The sequence below is a fragment of the Canis lupus genome, chromosome 18, assembly GCF_011100685.1.
Source record: "Canis lupus familiaris isolate Mischka breed German Shepherd chromosome 18, alternate assembly UU_Cfam_GSD_1.0, whole genome shotgun sequence".
NCBI classification, from domain to species: Eukaryota; Metazoa; Chordata; class Mammalia; order Carnivora; family Canidae; genus Canis; species Canis lupus.
This window is the reverse complement of record NC_049239.1, coordinates 2053212-2078194: the sequence shown is the minus strand read 5'-3', so window position 1 is coordinate 2078194 and position 24983 is coordinate 2053212. Positions and strand designations below refer to the sequence as shown.

General features: G+C 60.1%; 1 protein-coding gene across 5 annotated transcripts in view; it reads left to right on the top strand.

Annotated features, from left to right (window-relative positions):
- The window catches only part of GRB10 (growth factor receptor bound protein 10), a 155841-nt gene extending 132746 nt beyond the window's left edge, over positions 1–23095 (top strand). For 4 of the 5 annotated variants that reach the window (XM_038562607.1, XM_038562609.1, XM_038562610.1 and 1 more), the window contains 11 exons: positions 4386–4501; positions 5504–5572; positions 7154–7291; positions 8162–8272; positions 10202–10300; positions 16375–16452; positions 17143–17259; positions 18558–18624; positions 18783–18870; positions 21222–21315; positions 22838–23095. In XM_038562607.1, the coding sequence (XP_038418535.1) occupies positions 4386–4501; positions 5504–5572; positions 7154–7291; positions 8162–8272; positions 10202–10300; positions 16375–16452; positions 17143–17259; positions 18558–18624; positions 18783–18870; positions 21222–21315; positions 22838–22984 (1124 nt within the window). In that variant the 3' untranslated portion in view covers positions 22985–23095. Of the gene's footprint in view, positions 1–4385; positions 4502–5503; positions 5573–7153; positions 7292–8161; positions 8273–10201; positions 10301–16374; positions 16453–17142; positions 17260–18557; positions 18625–18782; positions 18871–19143; positions 19198–21221; positions 21316–22837 lie in introns of those variants that run through there. The other variant, XM_038562608.1, reaches the window with a different exon arrangement.
- The last annotated feature ends 1888 nt before the right edge of the window (positions 23096–24983 follow it).

The window sequence follows — 24983 nt, the reverse complement described above, 5'->3', positions numbered from 1 at the left end:
AAGGGATAATGCTTTATTACAAAATCGAGTAAATGTGACAAAAAAAGGCAGGGAGAAAGCAAAATGATAGAGAGGGAAAAAAAAAAAAAAAGACGAGAGAACACTCAGATCCAATCTTGGATGCTGTTTGGAAAAAGTAGTTAGTGAAGCGAATTGCAGATGCACAAAGTGCCCGCAGAAGGCTGCCCCCGACTCCTCGCTGCGCCGGTGCCACGTCCGCAGTGATGACCACGCTCCCCTACGCCTGGCTCCGGACAGCACGTGCAAGGTGTGAGAGCCTCTCGCCTTCCTGCACCCATGTCTTCTCTGCCTGTTCTTTTGTTTGTCATACAAGCCTTTTTTTTTTTTTTTTTTTTTTGATCAGTTAAGTTGCTATTGAGGCAAAAATCCTATTCTTTCCATTATTCGGTAGCATCTGACGGTCAGACGCCTATCCCTGGGGGAGGGGGACGTCCAGGCTGAACTGGACGTCCAGTTCCAAACTATGGTGGAGCGCGGGCTGTGGGCACGCCTGTCAGAGAAGCGCTCGGTGCGTCGGCGCCGGGTCCCCGTGAACGGGCATGCATGCGCTCAGCTAGTGCAGTTCTTAAGGGTAATGTTCAGGGTGTGCTGGGCCCTGGCACACTGGCAGGCGGGCCCTGGTCTCCGCGCAGAGCCGTCCAGCCGGCCTCACGTCCGCGGTCGTTGATAGGACCCTTTGGAAGTCGCTCTGTTGGCGTGGGGATGCTCTGGGGGCCTGCACCCACGGCGTCTGTGGCTTGGGCGCGAGGCAGGCAGCACCTCAGATCCGTAAGGCTGGGACCTCAGGAATGGAGGCTCCGCGAGCCTACGTGTGGCCCTAGCATTGAGGATCCCAGGGCACCATTCCTGTCCTGGTCCTTACAGGTGAAATGTTAGGTCCTTAGTAACATTCAGCTTTTTCCACAGCCAGGGAGCGATGATGAAGATTTGCACTAGCAGAAGACCACCCATGAGTGTGCGTGGCTGCAGCCCCCAGCGGCCCTGTGGGGAGGAGCGGGGCAGGGGCGCCACTGGCACTCGGGCCGGGAATGTTCCACAGCTGGGTCGGTGCCTCTCAGCCTCCACGTCAGCTCCTGGACTCACACTCGAGGTGGTCTGAGAAGGTGGGGAGGGCGCCCAGCTCGGTGCGTGCGGCCCGTAGTGAGGGCCGTCCCGGGGAGGCGTGCTCGGCGCCTTGGGACTCCAGCCCTAGCGAGCCACTCCCCGTCGGTCATTGCCCCATACGTTAGCGTGTCCCGCACGTCCTGCCTGTGGACGTGGGCACTTTGGCCTCGGGATTCTGCGTCGCGTGCTCAGCCCTGTGATCAGCATCCCTGGCTGAGGCCACTCAGCAGCCAAGTCCAGCGGGGGGACTGCGACGGAGCCGGCGGTGCCCTGCAGTCTGCCCTGAGCACATGCACGGCCAGCCTCCAGACGGCGCACATCAGCCAGGATGCCCCTCGTGGGAGGCGCACCGGGGTGCTTAACAGCCGGCCTGCTGCTGTATCGAGGGAGCAATTTTTTTTTAAAGGAATTCTGTAAAACTGCAATTGGGGCATGCAGACGGCATCCTGGTGCCCCTGTGGTGTTGAAAATGTGCCTGTGGGTAAACTGCCTCCCTGGGAGTGCAGTCTGCCCCCCCCCCCCAGGCCCTGGGTGACCGCAGGAGCCAGGACAGATGACCAGGGGAGCCTGGCAATTAGGCACGGAGCACGGTGACACGAGGACAGCTCCGGGGTCTGGGGAATCCTACTGTTGCATGGACTAGGCTGCAACCCTGCAGGAAGAGGCGTGAGCTCTCTCTCTTTGGAAAGACTTGACCGTGGACGTGCCTCTGACATCTGGACATGCAGACAGGTGTTGAAGGAAAAACAGCAGCCGTGTCCGGGGCTCGGTGCTCGGAAGAGCCTCCGAGGGCCAACCTTGCCATCTTGGTCTTCTTGTCGTTCTCCCGGACAGGCACCGGAGGGATGTCCTTTCCCCACGGAAATATTTAATAGAAGGAAGGCTGCTTTCCAGGCACGTGCAGACAGCGCGACGGCTTGCCGTGGTCTCTCCCTGTCACTTTGTTCGCAATTCCGAGTCCCCAGGGCCCCGAGCAGCTGTAACGTGTTGACAGCCAGCTCTGCTCCCTGTGGTGGGTGGGCCGAGCCGGGTGCGGACGCGGGACGGGGAGGCAAGGCGGGATGCTGACGGCAGCCCGGGCGGGCGGCTCAGGTTTCTGCTAAGGACTCGCGTGTCCGCGGCCCATTTTAAGGCAGGGAAGTAAAATCTGCCTTTTGAGTTGAGTGATCCGTAACTATTTCGCTCGTGGTGTGGGGTGGTGGTGTAGATGCTGGATGCAGCGTCAAAAATTTGAATGACACGAATCCCCTTTAAGGAAGGTTGGAGTCTTCCCTTTGTACAGAAAAACCCTTCGGAACACCCCAATGAAATGCCGCTTTCCACTGTGATGATACGAAGTTTATAGGCGGCAATGTGACCGTTTAGTAGAATCACCCAGAGTTGCTTGAAAAGACCTGTTTTTAGAATCATAGAGAAAATGAGAACCAGAGAAAAGGGCTTTGAGTTGATGTTGTCGGCTTTTCGACAGCTGGGAAAACTGCTGCGTGGACATCCAGTGGCAGACGGGGATCTCTGGGAGGAGGGTCCCACACGCGGTCTCCCCGAGCCCACTGCCGTCTCGGGGCTCCGGGTCCCCTGGGGGCTGGAGAAGCGGAGCCATGAGGCCCCCGTTTCCACCTCTGTGGGTACCTGAGCCCCCCTGGTGGCACCAGAGTGATGCGGAGCAGAGGAGCACGCCCCGATCAGGGTCCCCGCTCCCCTCCCTCCCGGCTGCCCTGGGCCCAGCCACCCAGGATGCAGCCCAGTCTGTGCACAGCTGCCCCAGGATTACGCCAGGGTGAGAGGGACGTGGGGAGGCAGGAAAAGGCTGTCCGGGAGGGAAGCAGCCGTGCGTGTGCCCACGTGTCCCTCAGAGCTGGTGCCTCCCCGCTGGTCCTCTGGGGCTTCTCACCAGTCTGCAGACAGAGCTTCTGCCCTGGAACCCGCATGGTCTCGTCCCCACCCAGGTCGCCAGAGCCCCGCTTGTCAATTTTTCCTTATTTTACCTGGTGACAAATGTCAGTTCTGTAAAGCAGCCGTCAGCCAGCGTGGGGGTGGTTGGTTTTGCCCCTAGAACTACAGAAATGTTTTTTCTGGCTGAAACTTCGGAACAGACGTCACTCAGGTGTTTTGCACTGGAAACTGTGTTAAATGAATGCCAACCCAAGCCGATCCCTTTGCTGAAAGCTAACGTAGCGGTCGTGATCGTGCGCTCCAGCCCGGCAGGACTCTTCCCTCCGTCCCGGGGAAACGCAGGGCAGGGTCTTGGGTCACTCATTGCTGACGGAGCCCTCTGCAGCCGGGAGCAAGCGGACCTGTTCATGCTCTGCCGCCGGTGCCAGGTGTGGCCCTGGACGGTCTAGCGGTCGTGGGGAGGACATTCCTTGCCTTGGCAGATTTGGGCTTTAAATATATTTTTAAAAATAAATAAATAAATGAATGAATGAATAAGTAAATAAAATATAAATATAAAAATAAATATAAAAATAAAAATATATAAAAATATAAAAATATATATATATATATATATATATATATATATATATATATATATATATATTGGCCTCGGGATTCTGGACGCTATATAAAAATACATATATATATTTTTACCAAAGAATCCTCTGCTTGTGCTGTCTCAGCCAAGGCCCAGCGTGCTTCTGTGTGCTGGCGTGCACGGCCAGCCTCTGGCGAGCACCACAGCCTTGTCCTCTGCAGACAGATCCTTGCACGTCTCTGCCATTGGGGCATCAGTGCACACATCAAGGCTGCCATAGAGATGCCCCGCTGAATGTTCCAGGACTTAGGACGGTCAGTTTCCTGTGTTTGAGGAGACAGGTGGGAGAGGGTGTGACCGCCACATAAGAGGTGTTTGCATCCCCGTCCTAGCAATACGACCTTGTCTAGGAGAGCAGCTCCAGGATGTGGATGATGGGGCCTCAGCCTTCCCAGGAAGTGTGTTCAGACAGACCGACAGCAGCGTGTCCCCCCCGTATTCTCTTGCTGGGATTCCTTCTTGGCTCTCCCAACTTTCACTGGTGCCAAACTGAGAAGTGTAGAAAAGTAAGGACGGACTTGAATTCCTCACGCCACTTCTTTCAGGACCCCGTCTGCATTTGGTGTAGTGCACTAAAGAGAGATTTAGATTTTATCAAGTCCTGGACCTCATGTCCGCTCGCGTCGTATGAAGAGGAATGGAAATCTAGCCAGGTGTCGGTGGTGGTGGTAAAGCCACCTTGCAGGTTCCACCTGTGTCTTCTCACATTCGTGTTTTCCCTCTGCAGAAAGGTGCCTGGAAGACCATGAGCTGGTGGTTCAGGTGGAGAGTACCATGGCAAGCGAAAGCAAATTTTTATTTAGGAAGAATTACGCAAAATACGAGTTTTTCAAAAATCCTACGGTGAGTGTCTTCTCTCTTTGGGTTTAGGGTTTGGGACTCTCAAAATCTTGTGGTGGTTACTTGGGATCAACAGCAGCGGAGGATAACATAGCTGAGCCGTATGGGGGTAGCAGATGGGTTCGAGAATCCGCGTCGCTATCTCACGAAGCAACCCTTGCTCAGAACTCAGTCTCCGACGCTTAACTAAATGCCTCTGTAGTGGCCAGAGGTAACGAGTGCACTCTTCCTGGTAGCAGAGGGCAAGGGGGTTAGCCCCTCGGTCAGGAGACACGAGGGGCGGCTTTTTCAGTTATATCACAAGTTCGTGGTTAAATTGGAACCAATCAGTTCAATATTCAGCAGAATAAAGGCTCCTTACTCTCTGCAAGTAGGAAATAATCCTGTATGGTTTGTAGAAGAATGAGTTTCCAGGCATGTTGGGCTGATCTTTGTTTCCTTTTTATTTGTGGGGGGAGGGGGGACGGTGAGGGGCACGTGTCCTGTGACATCTCAGGGTCAGGAGCCTCCTGCTGCCATGGCACGTGTTCCTGTCCTGAGTCATGGGGTCAAGCCATCATGACATGAGCAGAAGGTCCATCGTCAACTTCTGGCTCGGTAGTTTGGCTGCTTTCTTATTTGAAAGCAAGAAATAGGATAACTGATTTTGTGTGATGTACCAAAAGAAGCTTTTCTCTGCCACCGTGTTCCTCCTCTTTTGGTTTCCCAGAGTTGTGTATCTCATGGCACCGTGTGGCGGCCCTCCGCCTTGGTGTGCGCTGAGAGACGTGGATCCACGTTAAACGTGAGAGATACTCCAACCTCAAGCTCACCACTTAAGGAAATGTGGCAACTTCTTGAAGTAGAGGTTTCCACCATGGGATAAGGGAGGAAAAGAGATCGTCCTTTTAAATACAGACGTGCACTCACTCATAGGAATGTTTTTAGTATTGGCACCCCCGTAAGCATGCTTTTCCCCACCTTAGAAAACTAACTTTCACTGTATTTGTTTTCCTGTTTCCTTAGAATTTCTTCCCAGAGCAGATGGTTACTTGGTGCCAGCAGTCAAATGGCGGTCACAGCCAGCTTTTGCAGGTACTGAGTGGGAAGAGACTTCTGCTAGGTTTTCTGGGTGCAAGTCCTCTCGAGCTGCGGTCGCAGCCCCACAAAACCTTGATGGGGTTGCTTGCATTCTTCATCACGTATTAGGCTTGGCTCCCGGTGGGGTTTAGAGTAACCAGAAATAAATGTTGACCTGGGAAATGTGTGTGTGGCCAGGCTCCTTCAAAGCAAAACAAGCACTTATAAACAGGATAAGCTTCCTGTGAGTTAGAAGCAACATGAGCAAAAGGGAGAGGCCACAGGCTGGCGTGTTCTCCCCAAGGCTCCTCTGGAGTGCGGGTCCGGGGTCAGGCCACCGCCCTGGGGATCTCTACAGAGATACCGTGCCCCCTTATAGTGAAAAAGGATTGGGCTGCCATAAAACCCTTTAAAAGGTAGCATGTTGTGCATTAAAATTAGATTTGCGTCTGTCTTAATTTTCCCTCTGCCTTCTAAAGTCCTGTTCCAAGAAAACCTGGCTTTTCCCCAGCCCCTCCCAGTGGCAGACACACCCCTGGACTCCCCTGGCTGGGTGCTGCTCAGGCTCTTCCAGGGAAGTTGGGAAGGGGAATATTCCTGCTGTGCCCGGAAAAATGTGTCTGTCTACAGCGTGTTCAGTGAGAGAACAGGCCATTCATGAGGGCAGCCAGCACCCTCCAGGTGGCATCCAGTTATGAGAATCCACTAAAAGTTAGTTCCTACAAAGTCTCCCCACGACCCTCCCTTGTCTGCTCTCTGGATCACCAGGGCTATTCTCACCTCCCGAAGGGTGAGGGCTTCAGAGCTATTCTGGTGTCTCCTCTGAAGCCCCCCTGACCATAGGATTTGCCTCTTCTGGCAAGAGTTGTTTGTTGCCATGTGGTTCTCATGGGCCGTGCACCGTAAGGGTGACAGGGATCCCCGTAAGGGATCAGGGCCAGGGCTCAGGGCCTGATTTGGGATGGCTCGTGTGCTTGGCAAGGGCGCATGAGACTCTGTCCCACCTGCGGGAGGAGCTGTGTCCCCTCACAGTCCAGTGGAGAGGACCCACCCATGTCACTGCCCCAGCTTCACTCCCGGACCTGGCTCTTGACCTCTGTTTCCTGAGAAGGATGTGCCTGCATGTGAGAGGGCTTAGCGGGGTCAGTGGCCTCACTGAAGTATTTCCAGAGAGAACTGTTAGCACACCTCTCCGTGGAGGGGCACACGATGAAAGTGACCTGCTTACTCCCAGCGCCCCCTGTCGCCCTAACTCTGATGATCAGACCGCATGTTTCATGGAAAACCAGGATAAAAGGCGACGCCCTTACGTACATTTTATATGGAAATCTGTGACTTCCTGGGTTTTCTCGTCGGTGTTACAAAGGCCCATTGGCTCCTGTGTGCTTAAATATTGATTATGTTCCCTGCACACCAGCTTAGGTGGGTCTTAAGATTTTTGAAAGGAAAACTATCATTTGGAAATGCTTCATTTGACCAAAAAAGAATATTTTTATAATCCAGGAAACATCAAAATGTTAGCGATGCCGGTATAACATACCTGCTCTCATGCTTCTAATGGCAGTATTATCTGACTTTTAAAAATCTCTTCAACAGAACTTTCTGAACTCTAGTAGCTGTCCTGAAATCCAGGGGTTTTTGCACGTGAAGGAGCTGGGGAGGAAGTCGTGGAGAAAGCTGTACGTGTGTTTGCGCAGATCGGGCCTTTATTGCTCCACGAAGGGAGTGTCAAAGGTGGGTTTTAAAGCCACCACTGCCACCTCCGTCACACCAGGCTGGCCGCGTTCAGAGTGGACGTGAAAATGCGTGTCAGTCAGGGTCCTCCGGGCTTGTGATGATTTGTGAAGCTAATTCCGGGTTCCTGGCCCTCTGGTCTCCCTCAGAAATCAGGTGACAGCACAGACCTGCAGGCCTCCTGGCCACGTCACCGCTGGGCCCCTCTGGGGCTTGGGAGCCGAGCCTCCTTGGCGGCCCGACTCCCTGAAGGACACCGCCTCAGTTTCCATGGTTTGGAAGTTTGCAGCCAAGGTGGCCAGAGGGTGGCTGGGGGATGGCTGCCAGTGCAGCCCATGTTACTGTAGGCCCTGCAGGGAAGAAATTGGAGTCGTGCGTGCATTTCTAGCAGGAATGTGAAGTGCACATTGCAGCAGGGGTGGCCTGTGTTGCGGTGCGGTGTGCCCTTCACTTTGGACTTTAGGCCCCAGGTTTTCTCCTGGTTTTTACCTTGAATGTTTGGTCACGGGGCTTCACTATGGCTCAGTGTCAAACACGTTATTTCTTTGTAAAGATTTTATTTATTTGATAGAGAGACCGGGAGCATGAGAGTGAGCATGGGCAGGGGCAGGGGCAGAGGGAGAAGCAGACGAGCCCAACGCGGGGCTCGATCCCAGGACCCCGAGATCATGACCTGCGCCAAAGGCAGACACTTAACCCCCCGAGCCAGGCCGGCACCCCTGGTGTCACAGTCCTGGGAGGTGGGTTTCCTTGGCGAGGCCTGGGTCAGTTTGGTCTTAAGTCGGCACGTGGTGTGTAAGGTGCTCACGGTCCGTAGAACATCCGAGGGGGGCGTGCGCCCGGCCGCGCCCTGACCAGCCTTTCCCGCAGGAGCCCAGGCACCTGCAGCTGCTGGCGGGCTTGGAAGAGAGCAGCGTCTTCTCCCTGACCGCCGGCAGGAAGCAGTACGGCGCGCCCACAGACCACGGCTTCTGCATAAAGGTACCTCGGCCCGCGGGCCCCGGGCGCAACCGCGAGTCCTTGCAGGGGCGCTGCTTGCGTTCGCCTTCTAACAGAAAGGCAGTTCCACGAGGGCTGGATGCGCTCCTGTGTGCTCGCCACGCGTCAGGCCCGGAGTGGCCGGCCCCTCCGGGAGGCGCCCAGGACACGACAGGCCGGGTGTGTCCCTGGGCTCGTGGCTTAGTGACCCCCGGCCTGCCGCCCCCTGGTGGCCTCCAGGGTGCCCACAACTGACACTTTCCCTGTGGGCTTCCAGTCACCCGGACAGTGGGTGTCTCCACGGGTTGCCCTGCCTCTGCGCACATGCATGTGAGAGCATGGGCTCACGTGCTCATATTTCCATCCGTGCACACACACACACCTTCATGAATGCACAGTGTTCACATATACATGTACACATGTGTACACAGGCACACACCTACATGGACACGGTCTGCACACATGCATATGCATATATGCACATAGACACACCTGCATGAACATGTGTGCACACGTGTGCACAAGCACACACCTGTATGGACGCACACGTGTACACAGGCACACGCCTGCATGAATACAAAGTATGCACACATACATATGCACATTTGCACGCACTCACACACCTGCATGGACACACGTGCACGCAGACATACACATGTGTGCATATGCACATACCTGCATGGACACACGTGTGCACCATGTGCATGCATGCACATGCCTGCGTGAACACACGCATGTAGACATATACACGCCTGTACACACGGACACACCTTCATGAACACAGTGTGCATGCATACATATGCTCATGTGCACGCATGCACACACCTACATGAACACACATGTGCAGACATACATGTGTGTGCACACACACACCTGCATGGACACACAGTACGCACTCGCACATACGCACACAGGCACACCCGTGCATGTACACACACGTCCGCCCCTGGTGAGGCCGGCCATCATCCTGGTGGATGCCGTTTATGGCAGAGTGACTGCGCGCAGGGGCCCCCACCAAGGGTTCTCCCTGCGTCCTCTCACTGCGTCTTCGCCAGTGCTCATAGGTGGGAGCTGAAGTGGCCCCGCTGCTCGCATCCAGCCACCAGTGAGTGTGCTTGGGGCCCCCAGCTGGGCTGACTCCTGAGCCCGGGCTCCACCTCGACCTGACCGGAGGCCGGGGAGCAGGAGCCCACTGCCGCACGCCGCTCCCGGCAATGCCAGCTTGCACTTCACTTGGTGTCGACGTCACAGGGACTCTAGGACCCAAGGTCCACGGGGAGGCACCATGCAGGCAGCCTCGGGGGGCCTGGGTGGAGCTGGGGGCCGTGGAAGCCCAGGCGGCCAACGTCCCCCACTTCCCAGTGGCCCACACCTGCCACGGTTCTCCTGTCGCCAGCTAAACGCTGCCTCTGCCTGGGGCAGCTCCGCCCCTCCTCAGTGCGTCTGGGACTGTGGCCCCCGCCTGGCCCAGGCTGCTTGCCCCCCAGCCCCCTTCTCTGGGGTGACACTGGCCTCATTCTCTGGGCCTTCTTCACGTTCCATCTTGGGGCCACTGAGATCCGCTGCAGAGCCGAGCCCCTCCAAGCCCTGCGGGCCCTTCCTCAGCTGCCACCAGCTTCCTGGGAGGCGACCAGACATGTTTTCTCCCATTCTCTGGGCCTGGCTCTCCGGTTGAATCCAGCTTTCCCTGCACAGACCTGCCACCCGTGTCCCTGACGCACGCACTGCCTTGCCCTGTGAGGGTTGTGTCCCCTGTTGGAAGCTGGCCGAGCGCTCGAGCCGACGCCCACCCGTGGGCAGGCTGGCCCGTGCCGGGCGGAGGAGGCGCCCTCTGGTCTCAGCCGGCTGCTTGTCTGGCTGGCTGGTGCCCTAACACGGGCGTGGGTTGCGTTCACCAAGGCGCACTCATCAGGTCCTCTCTTACCCCCGTAGCCAAACAAAGTCAGGAACGAGACGAAAGAGCTGCGGCTGCTGTGTGCCGAAGACGAGCAGGGGAGAACGTGCTGGATGACGGCGTGCAGGCTGCTCAAGGTACGCGCGCGTGCGCCCGGTGCGTGTCTTCCTTCGCCGCGAGCCCTCCCGATGCCCGGCCAGCCCCGGGCGCCCCCACGACTTCCCAAACGGGCCTCAGAACTTTCTCACGGAGGCCTCCTGTTGGAAAGGCCAGAACCGGCTCCCAGCCTCGGCTCCTGACTTTCGGAGGCGGGATGGGATGTGGGCCACACCCCTGCTTCGCCCACTGGATGCCGGGAGCACCCCGGCTGGTAGAGACAGCCCGGCTGGGTGTGACCAGGGTCCCCAGGGGCCTGGGAGCGGGGGCCTGCACCGGTTGCGAGCCAGTGGCCTAGAGAGATAGGAATAGAGAGACCTGACGGGGAGACGGGGATAGTTCATCAGGACGGTTGGTCATTTCTGAGACTGAGCATCAGGCTTTCGGCTTCCCGAAAAGCAAGGCCCCCGAGGGAACGCACCCCGCCGTGCAGCTTGCCGAACTGCCCAAGGGACGCAGCGCCCCCGACAGCGAGTTCTTACAGGAACCCCAGGCGGGGCGGTGCCCTCGTCACTGCCGCGGTGGCTTCGTGTGGCTCAGCAGCAGCAGAGGCGAAGCGTGTCCCGGGACACCACACCTCACTGCGTTCCCACAAAACGTCCCTTTGTGCGCACACATGCCCCGCGCGTCTGCAGCTCCCTAAGGTCGTGCAAGCTGGTGGACAGGGGGACTGTCACAGGGTCTGGAGGGGAAGCTGGCTCGGTCTGCTGTGGCCGACCTGTGCAAGGGGGCTCGGGATCTCTCTATGAAACCCCAGCCTGTGCTGAAGCTCTCAGCTGGGCAGGGAGTCGGCACGGGTGAAACGGGTGAGCCAAGGGAGGTGCAGCTCATGACCCCTGGGAGACCCCGGAGGACATAAGCTCCAAGGCTGGGCGTCCCGCAAACCCCTGTTCTCCAGAACCGTGTCTTGTTTTATTTTTGCTGCCGATAAAATGAAGAGGGGGTACGTGGAAAATGTCATTGTTTCCAAATCGGAGCGGCGACGTCAGTGCTGGTAGAGGGCGTTGCAGACGCCCAGGCGCCCCCTTTCTGAGCCAGCTGTCACGGGACAGCCTTGGGAGACGCGGCCCTCGGTCACGCAGAGAACCGGGGTCTCTCTAGGGAGCTGTGGGGAGCTTTCCAGGGCGTTGATTAAGAATCAACGTGCGAAGTGCCACCTTCGTTGTCGGGATAAGGAAAGGAGAAGTGAAAATACACCTGTGCATTTGCCGGTGTGCATGGGAGCGTTCGGGAGGCTGCTGGTGGGCACAGCGGGCACGGCTCCGGGAACCAGGGCAGAGTTGGAGGGAAGCCCTGGACGTCTGCTGGGGTTCTATGATTTTTTTTTTTTTTTGGATCTACGGATATATAGGCTATTTTGGGAAAAGCAGGAAAGTGGGTGGGGACACACGTGTGACGCTGGAGGTTAGGTGCTTGGGGGTAACACGCAGTACGTCCCGACGGCGAGCTTGGCCCCTCGGCTTCCAGCGTGAGGAAGCAGGGCCCGTGGACCGGACAGAGCACAACAGAGCAGGACTGTCCCCGGACGCCGGCATAATGACCAGGCACGGGGACTTTTAGGAACGTTTGGGAGCACTTGCTGTGAGCCGGGCTCCGTGCTACTTCGCACCCACAACCCCCATCCCCCACCGCAGCTGGGTGACGTCCACGCCGTCAGCATCCTCCCTGGGCCACGGCAGGTGCCACGGAAGCCGAGTTGCACCTCAACGGTTATGCGCCGAGGTGTCTTGCCGCCACCCAGCAGGCCTCGTCCCACGTGACACCTCCTTACCTCGTTCCCCCTCCCTGTCCCGTCTGAGAGCAGGCCGCGGGGTCAGAAGACCCAATCCTGTACCCGTAGGCTCTCGCCTGCGTCCCCACATTACCGTCACAGTGGGGTGTATTTTTTTCAGGCGTCGAGGCTGTTTGACGCCACGGGGAACCTGATAAAGTGCCTCCTGTTCTCTCAAGCCGTGAGCACACACTCTGCCCTCCTCTCTCCAGCCCCCGACAAGCAGCCCCGGGGGCCTGACCAGGAGAAGTCCACCTGTCCGCCCCCCCCCCACCGTGTGCCTGCTCGCGGCCTGGACATCACCTTGCCTGGTGCCCCCGAAGTCCTCTCAGGGAGCCCGACGCCCGGAACGTAATAGATGCTTGGGAAAACTGAGCCGAATGACGGCGGGAACCAACCCAAACTCCGTGTGTTCTTTCTTTGTGGAAGCCACCTCTCCCTCTCATCTGCGGGGTGTGCTGGGCAAGCCTGGCAGTGACCCGGGGCCGGCAGGGTCGGCAGGTGGCAGCTTGGACCTCAGAGAGTCTGGGTCTCGGGCCTCCAGGGCTCCCGGGCTGGGGAGACGTTGGACCTTTTCCCAGTTGCCCGGTCTTGTCTGTAGTAAGTGTTGGCAGGTCCCCTGAACTCTGGCCTTCAGACTGCCCTGTTCCCCAGAGGGGGTCAGATGAGCGCGTCCTTACCTGGCGGAAGCAGAAGACACCCAGAGGGTCCTTGGTCCCTGCCCCGGCCGCTGCCCGGGTGTATCCCTGAGGCCCTCCTGCCTGGCGGGGGGGTCCTACAGTAGCCGTCCGCGCCGTGCTGGAACCCCGGGCCCTGTTGGAGAGAGACGACACCTCGAGAGCCACCTGGGACCTCTCTGTGCCTCTAAGGCCGTCCTGGGTGCTCGTCGGAGGAGCTTGAGCCCACCCAGGAGGAAACGGGTGTCGCTGCCCTCAGATAGGCTTAGGGGGTAAAGCCGGCAGGCAGTGGCTGCTGCTGATCCTCCCTCCGTCCTATTATGTGGTCTGTTAAATAATCCCACTGCCGTATGGGCCGTGGAGGGAGCTCTAACCTTGGCCGCTGTTCTCTTCAAGTTTCTGAAACTGCCGTAGAAATTCCGCCCGAGAGAGAGGCTGGCCTCATGAGAGCGGGTTTCGGGACCCCAGGCTGGCTGTAGACACGCAGCAGCACACGGTGCAGTTTGTGTCCGTCAGGAGCAGGCGCCCCCAAGGACGCCCACGGCGCTCTGCTCCGAAGCCATCGGAAAGTCCAGCCCTGCCGCCGTCCCTCCCCGCCCCTGCCCGCACTCCCTGTGCTGGGTGACAGGCTTCCCAGCCACACCTGCGTCAACGGTGGGAACGGGACGAGGGGAATACGTCGAGGCCAGAAACGAAGGCACATAAAACCCAGTAATTTTTAAAACGGGAAGAGGAAACACCTGCCGTACTTACCTACCTACCTGCTGTGGTATTTTCACGTCAAAAGGAGCAATGTCCACCATAGCTAGACTGTGGAGGGAGCCTCGGTGTCCACCGACAGATGATGGATAGAGAAGCTGTGGTCTATGTATACAGTGGAATATTAGCCATTAGAAACGACAAATACCCACCATTTGCTTCAACGTGGATGGAACTGGAGGGTATTACGCTGAGTGAAGTAAGTCAATCGAAGAAGGACAAACGTTACATGGTCTCATTCATTTGGGGAATATAAAAAATAGTGAAAAGGAATAAAGGGGAAAGGAGAGAAAATAAGTGGGAAATATCAGAAAGGGAGACAGAACATGAAAGTCTCCTAACTCTGGGAAACGAACTAGGGGTGGTGGAAGGGGAGGAGGGCGGGGGGTGGGGGTGACTGGGTGACAGGCACTGAGGGGGGCACTTGACGGGATGAGCACTGGGTGTTGTGCTGTATGTTGGCAAATTGAACACCAATAAAAAATAAATGTATAAAAAAAAAAGGAAATGTGTGCAAAAACAAAGGAAACCTTAAAGTTGGCTGGAAAATCCAGAAGGAGAAACTCAAGCACATTTAAAAAAAAAATGAGTTTCTCCTAAGCTCCCAGGAACCTTTAAAAAAATTTTTTAAGATTTATTTATTTATTTATTTATTTATTTATTTATTTATTTATTTATGATAGACATAGAGAGAGAGAGGCAGGAGGAGGGAAAAGCAGGCTCCATTCCTGGAGCCCGACGTGGGACTCGATCCCGGGACTCCAGGATTGCACCCTGGGCCAAAGGCAGGCGCTAAATCGCTGAGCCCCCGGGGATCCCCCCAGGAACCTTTAACCCGTGTGCCGCGTGGACTGTGACCGCCCGTGGAACCAGCACGGCATGTGGAGGGGTTGGTCGCCTCCCTGGTGCTGTCCCTCAAGAACCAGCTCAGGCCTGGCCCCATAAGCAGAGACTTGCCCTCACCGTGCACACAGTTAGGGTTTCCTCTCTTAATAACCGGGTCACACTGCTGCTTGTCTGCGCGTGGCCTGTCCGACTGCAGCTCCCTGAGGCAGCAGCGCGTCCTCTCCCGCGCTCCGCGTGCCTGGAGCTCAGCCTGGCAACATGCGAGGCCCCCTCTCTGGTCGTGACCCTAAGCCTTCATGCAGCCTTTGCCCAAGGACATGAACCTATATCCTATCTCGCTTAAGAACATAAAGGCTAAATGTTTAATTAAATTCCGAGAGAAAGGGGTCTGGGTGTTATTTCTGTTGTGCGTTCACCACGCTAACGTCACGTACGGGGAGGTGGTTTCCAGACACGGCGCACGTCGACTTTGTGCAGCCGTGAGCTGCCGTCTCTGCGGTCCCTCCTGAGCTGTCACTCATGCTTCTCTGAGAAAAGCGTCCAAGACTATCAAGCTCAGGCGGGAGTGAACAGGAAACAGCACGTCGCCAAGAAGGGGGCAGGTGTTTCTCCGGCCAGACATTCTTCTTTCCAAGCAACAGAGGAAGGTGTTGATTGGGCCATAAGTATTTCCTTAAAATCCACCCACCTAGAGTAAAAGGGAAAATAATATTACGTGATTTGTGCCAAGGTTGCGTGCAGAAGGTTAATAATCTAAAGAATCGTCAAGCACGTGTACCGATGACGCTCACACTGTGACAGCTGGCGTAGTTATTTAAGTGAGAAAAAACAAGAATTAATGATCACGGAACCACAAAAGAGAAGTGTCGGAACATACAACTTCTTTAATAATTAAGGCAAAAGTAATATTTAAAGACGATCATGCCCGTGAAACAGTTTTATACTGAAGACAAGCCAGTTAGACAGCTCGCGGGTGGAGGAGGAGTCCCTGGTGAGTTCCTGGGAGAGCGGTCCCGGGCACTCCTGAGGCGGGTGTGCGCCCGTGTGCGCGTGCCCGTGCCCGTGTGTGCACGCGGTTTCCCTTCCTGTTTTTTTGGCCTTAGCTCCATGACCTTTACGATCTGTTTCGGAAGCGACGCTCCCGTCATTGACTTAAGCCGACATTTCCAACCATGCCTCAGACGAAAATGCTTCCTCTAGCTGCTGTTTGTCATGTTTGTATAATGACTCGATTCAGGGCACTTGCGCATGTGCGTGTGACGTGCACGTCTGCTCCCGTGAACACGCGCGTACCCGCATGCGTGCGTGTGCGTGTGATTAGCTCACAGAAGCGTGCGTCTTCCTGTGGATCCTTCGGTCCTTGTCACCTGCAGCAGCGCTGCCTGCCCTGCGGTCCGGGGGCCCTGACGTTGCCGTGCGTATGTCCGTGTTCCCCAGCAGCATTGGCACGATTCTTCGGCCTGTCTGGGTCCTTGTGTCTAGGCCGCGCCTCTGACGAGCATCACGTAATCGTGTTTCTCCCTCTGACCATCGTCACGCTCTAATTGGAGTATTTGTTGGGAAGCACGCCCTTTGGTAGACTATTAATGACGTTTGTGCTTAAGCCTGACGTTTCCTAGTTTTCCATGTGTCCCGCCAGCCTGTCTTCCTTTCCTACATTTTTTTTTAAAGACTGCTTATTTTCCAAGAGAGCGGGGCTAGAGGGAGAGAGGGCATGAGCAGAGGCAGAGGCCGAGGGAGAAGCAGACGCCCCCCTGAGCAGGGAGCCCGATGCAGGACTTGACCCCAGGACTCTGGGATCCCGACCTGAGCTGAAGGCAGACGCTTCACCCCCTGAGCCCCGCAGGCAGCCGTCGCGCAGGAGCGAGGCTGTGTGCCCGCAGGGGCGGCGGGGGTTCTGCTCCCTGTTCCGTACTCAGCGTGCCGTTGCCACGTTCTGGGCCTGGGGGGCTCGGGGGCTCGGGGACTCGGGCCCGTGGCTGACCCCGGCCTCCCCCTGCAGTACGGGATGCTGCTGTACCAGAACTACCGGATCCCGCCGCAGAGGAAGGCCTTACTCCCGTCCTTCTCCACGCCCGTGGTGAGTACGCTGGCCGCGGAGAAGCTCCAGAAGGCGCATCCGTCCTGGGACACGTCCTGCCCATCCTCATCCTCGGGGCCCCCGCGTGCCCCTCACAGCCCTTGAGGGCGGAGCTCGTCGCCCTCGGCCAGCTCAGCCTTGGCACCGTGGGTGCTGTGACCGTTGTGCTGGAGCCTTCCCCGGCCCGCTTCGAGCGGGGACTCCTTGTCCTTGTTCCCCGGAGGACTCTGCTGCCCGGAGGTGCAGGAGCCCGTGTTGCCCTCAAGCATGACCCTGAGCTCCGCAGGCCCGTTCCCGGGAAATGTCAGATGCCCACAGGGAGGGTCCACGCGGTGCCCTGAACCGAGCCCTGAGGGAGGGACTTGGTGGCCGGTTTGGGCTGAGCTCCACGGCGTTTCCACGTCTGCGGCGGGTGCTGGTGCAGGCTGGGGGCCTCGTGGGTCCCCGCCGTCCAGGCCCTGTGCCCCCCACGCCCTCGAGGGAGACCACAGCTGTCCTCAGCCCAAGGACCCCCAGGCACTGAGTTTCCACCCAGACCGTCCGTGGGGGGCAGGGCATCGCCGTCAACCCCCCGGGTCAGCCCTCCCCTGGGTGCGGATGCCATCTGCGGGACGGCGTGGCACCAACGTTCCTGAGGGCCGCCCTGGCTGGACTCCCGTTGTGATAAGACCTTGGGGCCTCTCCTTCCAGCGCAGCGTGTCGGAGAACTCCCTCGTGGCCATGGATTTTTCTGGGCAAACGGGAAGAGTGATAGAGAACCCGGCGGAAGCCCAGAGCGCGGCCCTGGAGGAAGGCCACGCGTGGAGGGTAAGAGCACGGCCAGCCCGGGACAGGCCCCTCGCGGGTGGCACCCCCCCTGCCACTGGACTCCCACAAGAACGGCCCTGCGGGTACACGGGGGACCCACGTCCAGCACCCATGTCCCCACACCCACGTCCCTGCACCCAGCACCCACATCCCCATGCCCATATCCAGCACCCACGTCCTCGCACCCGCATCCAGCAAGCACCCACATCCCCACACCCACATCCAGTATCCATGTCCTCAGCATCCACATAGGCACCCACATCCCTGCGCCCATGTCCAGCACCCACATCCTCAGCATCCACATCAGCACCCACATCCCTGCGCCCACGTCCAGCACCCACATCCCCACACCCACATCCAGCATCCATGTCCTCAGTGTCCACATCAGCACCTACATCCCCATACTTACGTCCAACACCCACGTCCCCGCACCAACATCCAGCACCCATGTCCCCACACCCACATCCAGCATCCATGTCCTCAGTGTCCACATCAGCACCCACATCACCACACCCACGTCCAGCACCCACATCCTCAGCATCCACATCAGCACCCACATCCCCGTGCCCACATCCAGCACCCACGTCCCTGCGCCCACATCCAACACCCACGTCCTCAGTGTCTACATCAGTACCCATGTCTAGCACCCATGTCCCTGCGCCCACATCCAGCATCCGTGTCCCTGCACCCACATCCTCAGCGTCCACATTCAGCACCCATGTCCTCAGGATCCACATCAGCACCCACATCCCCACGCCCACGTCCAGCACCCATGCCCCTGCACACACATCCAGCACCCACATCTTCAGCGTCCATATCAGCACCCACGTCCCCATGCCCACATCAGGCACCCACGTCCCCGCGCCCACATCCAGCACCCACATCCTCAGCATCCACATCAGCACCCACATCCAGCACCCACATCCCCGCGCCCACGTCCAGCACCCACATCCCCATGCCAAAGTCCACCACCCACGTCCCCGCACCCACGTCCACCACCCACGGCCCCCACTGGCTCCCGTGCAAGGTGTCCACGCCGCAGCCCAGGACCGGGACCGGGTTCCCCGTGGGAGAGCGCGTGCCTTCCCCGAGCGCTCAGCCGGGATTGCCGGGTGGGGTGTCCTCCGCAAGGAGCCGGCACCTGGCTGCAGCCCCGGGATGGTCCAGATGCCCGGGCCTCTCCTGTTCTTACAACTCTGGTCACACGAGCAGGGCTCAGGTGGCTTCATGGCCAAGGGCCCGGCCCCCCCCATGCCAGGCAGGTGTCCCTGGCACTCACGCGGGCGTCTCCTCCGCAGAAACGAAGCACCCGGATGAACATCCTAGGCAGCCAAAGTCCCCTGCACCCGTCTACCCTGAGTACAGGTAAGCGCAGCAGCCGGCCCTGTCCTTTCCACGTGAGCAGGTGACCCGGGTTGCACCTGCCCCCGAGCTTCCCCAGACTCCCTGGGCCCGGTGCCCGGTGTGCCCGGAGGTGTGGCCGGGGGCCGCCCAGCCCTTCCCTCCTCCATTCCCTCCCGCAGTGATCCACAGGACGCAGCACTGGTTTCACGGCAGGATCTCCAGGGAGGAGTCGCACCGCATCATCAAGCAGCAGGGCCTGGTGGACGGGTAAGGACGCGCCGCCCGGAGAGCGGCACCTGCTGCCTTGTGTCGTGCCGGGCACATGCTCTGGCTTCTTGGGGACCCGGCGGGGGGTCCGTTGTCAGAGCCTCGACGTAAAGAGGACAGCGTGGCTCCGGGTCACTGTGGAGCGAGGGGGCTCGGCTGGCGAGTGGTCCGGCGGGGACTGCGCCCGTCCTGTCTGTACCCCGTATGGCGCCAGCCACGGCTGCTGTGTTGAATCCAGACGGACGCAGCACCAAGCCCGTTACTTTTCATCAGGTGGCTTTTCCTGAGGACGGACGACCCCAAACCTTGGTGACGTCCGGCCGCAGAGTGAGTGAGTCCCCCTCCCTGGGGCTGGCTCAGCCGCGGGCAGGTCAGCTTCGCTCCCGTGTCCGGCGGCTGCGGTGGCTGTTGGCCGCGGAGACGGGGCGACTGGGCAGGTGTGCCCACGGCCAGCCTGGGACGCTCACCCGGGGCCGTGTCCGGGGTCCCAGGACTGAGAGCCGCCAACCCCGGGGCACAGCCCTCTCGGGGCCCGTATCCCATCGGCTGACGCTCCCCCTGCGGTCCTGCTCCCAGGGCTATGGATGCAGACGCGTGACGCGTGCGACTGAGCGGCTGTCACCGTGTCCTCTCACGCCGCTGCCCGCCGGCGGCGACTCTGCTTTTCCTGCCCCCCATCTGTTAAAAGCTGAACTACGGAGATCCAGAATTTTACCCACGAGACAGGAGGGTAGTGAGTCGCCGCCGTGTGATCCTTGTCTGGTTGGGACAGTTTGCTAATTTTAGGTTTTCTCTGTCCCTTCCCATATTCAGGGCTCCTTCCTCCTCCCCACTTCCCTTCTGGAATATTTTAAAGTAAATCCCAGACATTCGGAACGTTCACCAGGAAACGCAGCTGGCACGTCTCTAAAACATGCTCTTGTCCGTGGACTCGACCACGAAATCATTGTTGCTCTTCCCGGGACAAGCCGGAATGCCGTAGTATCCTCTGAAGCCCGGTCTGGGTTCAAATTTCCCTAATTGCTGCAAAAAAAAAAAATATATCCATCACACAGAGTTGGCTTGAAGGGGGATGGGCCCTGGCGTCCCCTCCGTGTCCCTATGTTGCTCGCACATGGGGGCTGCTGAGGGAGTTGGCGAGCCGCCGGCCGCCCGGACTGTCCGGCTCCTACGGGCGTCGGCGTTCAGAGCGGCCTTCTAGCAGCTTCCTGCCGCTCAGAGGAGCTGCTCCTTGTTTAAAGCACCGTCTCGTACTCACGCTCTTAAGACTCGATGGGTTTCGGTCAAAACTTCCTGTTTTCGGCACGTCTCCTGAGCCCTGTCCTTCGTGGACGCTTGTCACGGCGACAGGCCGGTCGCTACCGAGCGTGCCTGGGTGCTTGGGGTCCAGCGAGGTCGGCGCGTGCAGAGGGGATATGGATGGGCCGGGGCACGGCTGGGCGGGTAGCTGGTCCCTGGCACCTTGAGTGCTTGGTGGTGGCAGTTTGTCCCATGGGCAGTCACCCCCCCCCCGCCCTCGTGATGCACAGCTATTCGGGTGGTGACCGTGTGCAGCTGAACACGCTGCCTCTCGCCGGTTTCCTCTGCTGATGCTCGTGCGCAGGGACTGGCCCTCCTTGACCGGCGGTAACCTGCGGTGGCTGCCATCCCATGTGGCCCATCCGCCCCGGTGTGTGTCTGGCTGGCCCCTGCTCCAAGGGCCCCGCTCCTCCCTGAGCCGGCTCACTCCTGTGTGTGTGACCGCACGCCACGCGCACTCGGTTCCCTGTTGCAGCCTCCGGGTCATGGTCTCTCAGCACCAGCACTTAGGCTGATGCTGCCTCCTGGGGCACAACCCTGCTCACGGTGGACGTCCTCACCTTGTGGCGCACACTGTTCCGGCTCTGGCGTGTCCTTCCGTGGAGAGCGGCCCTCAGAAACCAGTGCACGGGCCACACACTCACTAACATGTCCTGAAGCGTCGTGGCCACGAGCTTCTTACTGCAGGGACGGGGAGATGTGCCAGTGGGTGTGTGTGCACTTGACTGTGTGCAGGTATGTGTGCACCTGAGGGTGTACAGGTGTGTGCACACGTGGCTGTGTGCAGGTGTGTGTGCACCTGAGGGTGTACAGGTTTGTGCACATGTGGTTGTGTGCAGGTGTGTGTGCACCTGAGGGTGTACAAGTGTGTGCACATGTGGTTGTGTGCAGGTGTGTGCACATGTGTGTGTGGGTGTGTGTGCCAGCGGATGTGTGCACGTGGGTGTGCGTGGGTGCGTGAGTGTGCAGGTGTGTGGGGGCAGGTATGCAAATGTACATATCAGGTCGGGATTTTAAAAACGTGCCATCAGCTGATTTTTTCCCGTCTCCAGGCTTTTCCTCCTCCGAGACAGCCAGAGCAATCCAAAGGCATTTGTGCTCACGATGTGTCATCATCAGAAAATTAAAAATTTCCAGATCTTACCTGTAAGTACGGATGACGTCTCACTGAGTCTTGTTGCTGTTTTCTGGGTTCGTCTGAACGCGGTTTCCAAGTCAGAAACTAAGCGAACCACCGAGGGGGGTGGGGGGCTGAGTGGCAGGCGGAGCTGGAGGAGAGGCTTCCAGGAGCCCCTGGGGAGCTGCTGCTTTGACCTTTGCTGTTTCCCTGGAAGTCAGTGGAAGCGGGGGCCAGCCTGGGGCCGCCTGCAGTTGAGCTGGGCCATGCTGGGTGGGGGGGGTGCAGGTGGAGGGGAGCACTGGTGGGGGTACGGCAAGGGGGAGCAGGGTTGGGGGTGGGCACATGTCCAGCGGGAGGAGGGGCCCACAGGGGGTAGGTAGGGGGTGGGCGCACGTCCAGCTGAGGGAGGTGCCCATGCCGAGGGGGAGCAGGGTCAGGGGGTGCACATCAGGGGTGCACGTTGGGGGAAAGCGGGGTCAGGGGGTGCACATCTGGGGGGGCCTATGCCAAGGGGGAGCAGGGTCGGGGGTGCACATGGGGCACGCATAGTCAGAAAGACAGGATTCCTGCTGGGCGGGAGGCTGGCTCCTGGAACCCGAGGGGTCTGATTTGCACTGGTGGGTCCCTGGTGGAAGGACAGTCGTGCAGCCCTGAGGTCCCCAAAGTCGAATTGCGTTGCTTCTTCCACTTGGTCCCTGGATCAGGAAACAGATTTTCCTTCGAACGTTTCTGAAAACTGCCTAGGTGGGTCGGCACCTTTTGTGTCCCAGTGGCGCACGGGTGACCCTCTAGGCCCAGGGGTGCGGGGCGTGGATCCTGGTGTATCCCGGGGTTGGGTGGGCCCCAGCATCTGCCGCCTGCACCCCTGTGGCTCAGGAGCAGGTTAGAGCCTGCGGCCCGCCTACCGAGCTTGCAGGTCCTGCAGGTGGTGGTGGCCCCGCAGAGTTCCCCGGTGGGTTGGCCCTCAGGGCGCCCGGGCACAGGCCAGGTGCAGAAGGCTCGGTGGAGGCCGTGCCCGGTTCCGCTGGCGCCCAGCAGATTGGGGTCCCCGGAGCCCCGCAGGGGCCAGGCTGGGAGCTGCAGGCACCTGGGGAGCGTTCCTGGTGCCCCAACGGCTGCTCCGCCCAGCGCAGAGGGGAGGGGAGGCGGTCCGCAGGGGGGAGAGGGAGGGGAACCATGGGCGCAGACCTGGGGGCTGCCCCCCAGGGCCGAGCTTCCTTGGCCGCCTGTGCTGCCCACCACCACCTCTGACAGGTGCTCTCGCCCTCGTGGCCCCTGCCTCCTGGGAGTCCTCGGAGCTGGAGCGGGAGCTGCAGGCCCACGGCGGATGGGCGGCCACCGGGGCGGGGATGGGGCGGCCCCCCGGGGCGGGGATGGGCGGCCCCGCGGTCGCGGTCGGCTTGGGGCTGGGCGCACAGGCACCTGCTCCCTGGAGCCCCCGGAGCCCCCGAACCCCGCGCAGCGCTGGAGACGGCGACGGCCCGGGTTCGCGCCCCGCGCCCGCAGCTCCGGGGCCGCTAACGGGGCGCGTGTCCTGTGTCCCTCCAGTGCGAGGACGACGGGCAGATGTTCTTCAGCCTTGACGACGGCAACACCAAATTCTCGGACCTGATCCAGCTCGTTGACTTTTACCAGCTCAACAAGGGAGTCCTGCCCTGCAAGCTCAAGCACCACTGCATCCGCGTGGCCTTATGACCCACGGGCCGGGCCGCCGCCGGAGGAAGCTGACACTGGAGCGGGAGGGGCGGGCGCGGGGCCGGGGGCGCGGAGTGCCCGGCCGGGGGTCCCTCCCGCCGCCCTCCAGGGACTCGCCGCCCCGCCGCCCCCCCCCCCCCCCCCCGCCGGGGAGACCAGAGCGCCGCCGGGAGGCGAACCCGTGAACCCGCAACGACCACGGTCGCCTTGGCCGGGCCGCGAGGGCCGAGAGCCGGAGACGAGGGATTGGAAACGAACTCTTCCCTGGAATAATCTTGACGATTAAAACTGATACGTTTACTTTTTTGTAGCGATCCCTTTTTGCACGCCTCCTTTGTTTCCGGCGCGGGCCGCGGCCCCCCAGGCGGTCCTGCGGCTCTCGGGGCGCAGGGGCGGGGGTCTCCGTGCGCAGGGGCAGAGCGGGGGGGGGGGGGGGGCGTGGGGTCTCCATGCGCTGGGGCGCAGGGGCGGGCGGGGCGTGCGGCTCTCCGTGCCTTGGGTGCAGGGGCGCAGGGGCGGGGGGATGCATGGGGTCTCCATGAGCTGGGGCGCAGGGGCGGGCGGGGCGTGCGGCTCTCCGTGCCTTGGGTGCAGGGGCGGGGGGATGCATGGGGTCTCCATGCGCTGGGGTGCAGGGGGAGCGTGGGGTCTCCATGCGCTGGGGCGCAGGGGCGGGCGGGGCGTGCGGCTCTCCGTGCCTTGGGTGCAGGGGCGGGGGAGGGGGGGCATGAGGTCTCCATGCGCTGGGGCGCAGGAGCAGGGGGATGCATGGGGTCTCTGTGCGCTGGGGTGCAGGGGCGGGGCGGGCAGGCGGCTCGGGAGTGGGCGCCCACGCAGAGCAGGTAACCGGGCAACAGGCCGCCTGGGCCCTCCCCGCATCCTGCAACAGCTTTTCGTTTTTTTGAGAACAAAGTAAGCGGTGCTCGCGTGGTGGGCACGGGCAGGTTGCGGACGCGGTCAGGCGCTTGTCTGCCAGGGAGGCCGCGTGCGGGGTCACCCGAGCTCGTGGCCCGGTCCGGGAGGCCCGGTGCCCTGGAGAGCCCGCTGGCTCCCAGCGTGGCAGGCTGGGCGGCCTGGAGCTGCCCCCCTGCACCCTCACCTGTACCCTCACTTCCACCCTCACACCTGCACCCTCACCTGCACCCTCACCTGCCCCCCACCTCCACCCTCACCTGCACCCCACCCCACGGTGGCTCAGCCCCTTCCCTGGCTGTGCCCACCCCCACCCCCCTGCCTGGGGCGGAAAAGGATCTAAGGGGGAAATTGCAGCTGCCTGGCTGCCCGCGCTGCGGTTTCCATGGTGACAAAGACGTAGCCTTGAAAAGGGCACATCTGCAGCCTGGCATTTAAGGGTCCCCCCCTCCCCCCCGCCCCTGGGACCTCCGTCCTGCCGCCCCTCGGCTGATGGCGCACGGGGGGACTCATGGCACGTGTGGTTCTTGAGTCCGCTCAACACGGGCCTACTTCCCCTCCCGGGGCTGAGGCGCTCAGGCCACGGTGTTCCCCCCTGGCCTCCCCTGCCCCCCTCCTCCTCCCCTCCTGGGCCCCCCCTAACCCCTTGGCCTCGCCTCTGGTCCAGCCTCCCCCCAGCCCCAGCCTTCCCCACCCTACCACCTGGCCACCCCTCCCCTCCCCCCCGGCCTCCCCTCCCCCAGCCCCTAAGCAGAGTCACCAGGCATGAGAGGGGCTGTGGCTGTGGGGTGACCTACGGTCCCTGCAAAGCCGAAGGTCTCCCCGACAGGCCCCGGCTCAGTCACCACGCAGGACGGGTGCTCGGCTCGGGTGCCAGCCGCCGGGTGCCTGACTGTGGCCCCCGCCCCCGGCCCCAACCTGCAGCGTGCACCTGGTGTGGGACACCCAGGACCGGCCTGGGACACCGATGCACTGTGGGGAGCTCTGGGTCGGGAAACCCTGGTCTAGGTTACAGGCCCCGCTCCGGACTCGCCATCCAAGGGCCACGTACACAAATGCAAAACTTTCAGCAGGACGTTTTTCACCA